Consider the following 5,742-nt stretch of genomic DNA (forward strand, 5'->3'; position numbering starts at 1 on the left):
GTAGACTCGAGTTAAAGCTCGTTTATAGAATTGAATAAAAGGTCGTCCATAAAGCTATTGATCCGTGTAGTGCACAGGAATGTTTTATGTTTACAGAAATCCAACAATCGACTTTAAGCTTTTCTATAGACTCCACTAAAAGCTCGAATTTTTATCTATAGACTCGATTTAAAACTTGTCTATAGACTCGACATAAAGCCCGTTTATAGAATCAACTAAAAGCTCATCTATAGAGTCAAGTTAAAGCCCGTCTATGTCATGAAAAATATTTCTATGAAATTTATTTTTTCCCATTAGAGGCAAATTAACATTAATTTCTCAATTATTATACTCTGTATAAGATAGAAACCATATGTGTTAGTTATAACAGTTTTGTATTTAAATACTTATCATAGAAATAAATATATATGATAAGATTTTTAAACAAATTTAATCAAATATGCTGGATTATGATTCTTACATTAGAAGTATATCTCTATCTAATTTATTTTACTTACATATATATTATTAACATTATTTTACAACTTTAATTTTACACGTCAACAAACTCTAATAAAAGCAAATGTACTTGAATACACGTGAACTCGTCTAACTCTAACAATTGTAACCTTCAAGATCTCATATAAATTGCACAATTTTCCAAAAATAATCAAACAGTTTTCTAGTATTATCCATTTCACCAACATGAAGCAATACCAAAGTTTAGCTCTACTACTTCTTTTAATGGCAAACTGTTATGCTCTTCCGATAGACATGGCAATTGAGGAAGAAAATCCTGAATTAACGGCTGGTTTTATTGAAGGTGATATGGATATAGATTTAAATAGAAATGGAGGCACTGATGAAAATAAAAGATGGCCCGATGGCATAGTATACTATAAAATAAGTGAAGAATATGGTAAGACTTAAAATATATATCCCTTTATTAAATGATATAATTTGTTCTTAATCAATTTCCTTAGATGAGGACCATATCCGATATATACGTGAAGCCATGGACGCTATTGAAAACGACAGCTGTATACAATTCCTTGAAGCTTCTGAAAATACGACCGCTTATGTGGAAATTTCCGCTCAACAAAATGGTTGTTTTTCTAAAATTGGTTATCGTGGTACTAAACAGGAAATGAATCTACAATACTATGCTCTTGACAGAGGCTGCTTCGTAAAGGGTACTATTATGCATGAACTCTTACATGTTTTGGGTTTCTATCATCAACATAATGTACCTGATCGTGATGAATATATTCGCATTATAGAGGGTAATGTTAAGGAGGGATATATGAAGAACTTTAACAAATACAATGAGGGGGCTGTAACAAGTTTTGGTGTTGAATATGATTATGCTAGTATAATGCATTATCATGCTACAGCATATTCGAAATATGGCTTTACGACTATAGTTCCACTGGGCGATGAGTATAGAGAAATTGGTCAACGTCGTGGTTTGAGTGAGGGTGATATTACTAAACTTAAGGCAATGTATAATTGTAGGGATTAATGAAAAGTTATCGAATGAATTTTTTTTAAGAAATGGAAACTGAACAAAAGACTTGTGAAAGATAAATACAATGAATACAATAAAATTTTGAATTTATTTTGTCAAAAATTATTAAATTTTTTAATTTACTTATTACACTCCCATCTTAGATGGATCGTCTATCATCTTATCTTTAGTTTCGTCTCCTCATCCATATTATAAACTTAAGTAATAAACCCCCATAAGTCTCGCTATGGAATTACATACGTTACACATTTATTCTTGACTATAGTCTTTAGGCTTTAGACTCGACTTTAAGCTCGTCTATAGGCTAGACATTAACATCGTCTATATACTAGACATTAAGATCGTCTATAGTCTAGACATTAAGATCGTCTAGAGACTCGACTTTAAGCTCATCTATAGACTCGACTTTGAGCTCGTATATAGACTCGACTTTAAGCTCGTCTATAGACTAGACTTTAAGCTCTTATATACACTAGACTTTAAGTTCGTCTATAGACTTGACTTTAAGCTCGTCTATAGACTCGACATTAAGCTCGTCTAAAGACTCGACTTTAAGCTCATCTATAGACTCGACTTTGAGCTCGTATATAGACTCGACTTTAAGCTCGTCTATAGACTAGACTTTAAGCTCGTATATACACTAGACTTTAAGTTCGTCTATAGACTAGATTTTAAGCTCGCTATAGACTAGACTTTAACTCGTCTATAGACTAGACTTTAAACTCGTCTATAGACTAGACTATAAACTCGTCTATAGACTAGACTTTAAACTTGTCTATAGACTAGACTTTGAACTCGTCTATGGACTAGACTTTGAACTCGTCTAAAGACTTGCCTTTAAGTTCGTCCATAGACTACACTTTAAGCTCGTCTATAGACTACACTTTAAGCTCGTCTATAGACTAGACTTTAAGCTCGTCTATAGACTTGTCCATTGAATCTTCGTTAAGCTCATCTATAGATTTGACTTTAAGCTCGTTTATTTGTTCGACTTAGACTTTCTTATATGTATAATCACGACCTTAGTCGAAACTATGATCTTGTTTGTATTTTCGTTGTGGGAAATACTCCAAGTGATAATTCCAATAAGGAAAGATATATAAAACTTAAGTATGTTATCTGGAAATTCGAAAAAAAGATTTTAAACTTGACCCCTAAAAGCAAGTACAATTTTAGATAAAAACAAGTAAGAAAGTATAGTCGGGCGAGGCCGACCATATGATACCCTACACCAGTTATGAATATTAAATGTGATTTATTTTTCATAGTAAAGCATTTATTTTCAATATTCCCTTGTTCCGATACATTTAAGCAATTTATGGATGGACAACTAATTTTCTGAAAGAGGCTTTATATGGGGGCTAGGGGCAAATATGGACCAAGCCCGATAAAATTTTGTGAATATATTTATATTTACATAATATTTTATTGTGCTGAATTTCATCGCGATATTTGTGTTTATAAGTTAATTTGGGACATTCAAGTAATTTTCTGAAGGGGACTTTGTATGGGAGCTAGGGTCAAATGGGGCCCGATCTTTATGAAATTTGGCAGGGTCATCAAGACTTCTATAAAACTTAGTTGTGCCGTATTTTATCGATATATCTGTATATTTAACATAATTATGAGCTCAGAAGCCCTTTTCGGGGGGTTCTGTTCTATGGGGGCTAGGTGAAATAATGGACCGATTTTAACCATTTTCAATAGGCTTCGTCCTTGGGTCAAATAAAACGTGCATGCCAAATTTCATCCAATTATCTTGACCTTGCGACCTGTACCTTGCGCACAAGGTTTACATGGACAGCCAGCCAGCCAGCCATCCAGCCAGACGGACGGACGGACATAGCTTAATCGACTCAGAAAACGATTCTAAGCCGATTGGTATACTTTAAGGTGGGTCTAGGACGAATATTTTTGTATGTTACAAACATCAGCACAAATCCAATATACCCTCCCCACTAAAGTGGTGTAGGGTATAATTATTGTAATGAATAACGAACTCAAATATGATAAGATGTCTAAAAAACATATTTTTTTATTATTTTATGATTTAGATTTTACAACTTACAAAAGTTTTACAAATTCCAAAAATTTCCATAATATTTGTGTAATTATAAATAAAACATTTTTACAAAAAATCTTAACTAGTTTAAGAACAATCTTCAAAGCAACAACATGAAACTCTATGTAATCATAATTTTACTAAGCAACTTACTAGTGTACGGCTACACAGCTCCTATTAATACCGAAATATGGGAAGAAGATCCCGAATTAACAGCGGGTTATTATGAAGGTGATATGCTGCTAGCAACCAACAGAAATGGTGTAACAGATGTTTTAAAAACTTGGCCTTTGGGCATGGTTTACTATAAAATAGATGAAGTGTTTAGTAAGTAATTTATTTAGAAAATCATTTCAAAAATATTTTATATTAATTTTCCTTTTAGATGCCGATCAAATCTCTTATATACAACAAGCTATGGCTACCATTGAATCGGTAAGCTGTATACGTTTCCTGGAGGCTGGAAATGATACCAGAGACTATATAAATATTACCGGAACAGCGCACGGTTGTTATGCCACAGTGGGTTATACGGGCTTTAAACAGACATTAAATTTACATGTAAACGATTTGGATAAAGGCTGCTTTATAAAAGGCAAGATTATGCATGAACTATTACACGCCTTAGGTTTCTATCATCAACATAGTGCTCCAAATCGAGATGAATATATTTGGGTTATGCTGGACAATGTTCAGGATAAATATAAACATTTCTTTAGGAAACAAAGTGAAAAGTTTGTCACCGACTTTGGTGTTGAATATGATTATGAGAGTGTTATGCACTATAGCTCTACGGCCTTTACGAAAAATGGTCTAGCTACTATAATACCTTTAAAGAGCGATGTGGAGATAGGTCAGAGAAAAGGTATAAGTTTCAAAGATATATTGAAACTTAATTTAATGTATGATTGTGCTTTAAGGGAAGTATAAAAGTTATTCTTAAGATTTTTATTATTTTGAACATTATATTTTTATTTTATTGCATTTTAGATTATAATGCAGTATAAATTTATTTAGTTTTAAAACAAATTATGTTTATTATCTTATCATAAACGAAATAGTCTTAGTTTTCTATGCTTATAACTTAATAAACCACTTTCGCAAAATAGTTCATAAACTTTATAACACAATTTTTAATGAAAAAAGTATTTTTATCTTCATGTGATCCCCAGAAAGTATTACAGCTACTGTGTCATTTAAGTATTGGACTGCTTAGTGGTAGAAAGATGGAAAACCCAAGTGAGTTATCAAAAAAAAAGTTCGAAATAAGTAAATAAGTAATATTGTAATTGTTAATGCAGAAAATCTCAATCTACCAAAATGAACACATCCCTCCTTAGACAACAGAAAGAACTATGAACTAGTAAATGGTCAAATCGAAATTTCCCTAACAGTCTAAAACGGATGTCACCCAAAATATAACCAACAATGTAACTCGGCTAGCAGTAAGTTTATAATAACAAAACTGGCATCTGGTTGATAAAGAAATAAACAGCTAGAGACTGGAAAAAAGCCTGAACAAAAGGAAGAATATATTTATGCATTTGTGTGGAATGTGGCATTGGAGATTGGTGGTAATAGTGGTGTAGTATTCCGAACAATCAAGGCATGCTACAAGACAAAAAAATTACTTTATATTGGAGTAGGTATAAACATAACTTATGTGGAAAAGACAGATATTTCTTTAACTTACATGGACCACCAAAACTTTGAGAAAAGTCGAAACCAAGAGGCCAAAGTATAATTTTCTAGATATCGTGCAATTTGGCCACAAAATGGGTACTTTTAGATGTTAAGGGCACGATATCTAAAAAACTAGATGTGCTGGAGTAATTATGAGGTCAGATCCCGATTCAGCCCTGCTCAGTCTTTTAGAAAAACATATCTTGGTCTCTTAGTTAAAAATTTTCTGGATTGCCCCTGGTTAACAATATCCAGTACTTTTATAAATAGAACTGGGCATCAAATTAGCAAACGCTATTACAAAGACAGTTGATCGTAATTTTCCTTTTTTTATGATGGTTCGGTATCGAATCAACCGTATATCCGATCAAGTAAAACTTATCGTATTTTTTATGTTGGTTCGGTAACGAACAATAAATCTATATTTTAGCTTACATATTATATGAAACCATAATATGATTACTTGAGCATCAACATCTCATTATGATTA

At 32.3% G+C, this 5,742-nt stretch overlaps 1 protein-coding gene across 1 annotated transcript; it reads left to right on the top strand.

Annotated features, from left to right (window-relative positions):
• Positions 1-753: 753 nt before the first annotated feature.
• Positions 754-4,499, top strand: LOC119612999 (seminal metalloprotease 1-like). The gene is made up of 4 exons (XM_037968919.1): positions 754-898; positions 963-1,490; positions 3,726-3,896; positions 3,955-4,499. The coding sequence occupies exons 1-4, from the start codon at positions 754-756 to the stop codon at positions 4,497-4,499; spliced, it is 1,389 nt and encodes a 462-aa protein (XP_037824847.1).
• Positions 4,500-5,742: the final 1,243 nt, after the last annotated feature.

This window comes from Lucilia sericata, unplaced genomic scaffold (genome assembly GCF_015586225.1).
Source record: "Lucilia sericata isolate MDLA Ls3-8-SP2 unplaced genomic scaffold, ASM1558622v1 Contig001904F_arrow, whole genome shotgun sequence".
NCBI lineage: Eukaryota > Metazoa > Arthropoda > Insecta > Diptera > Calliphoridae > Lucilia > Lucilia sericata.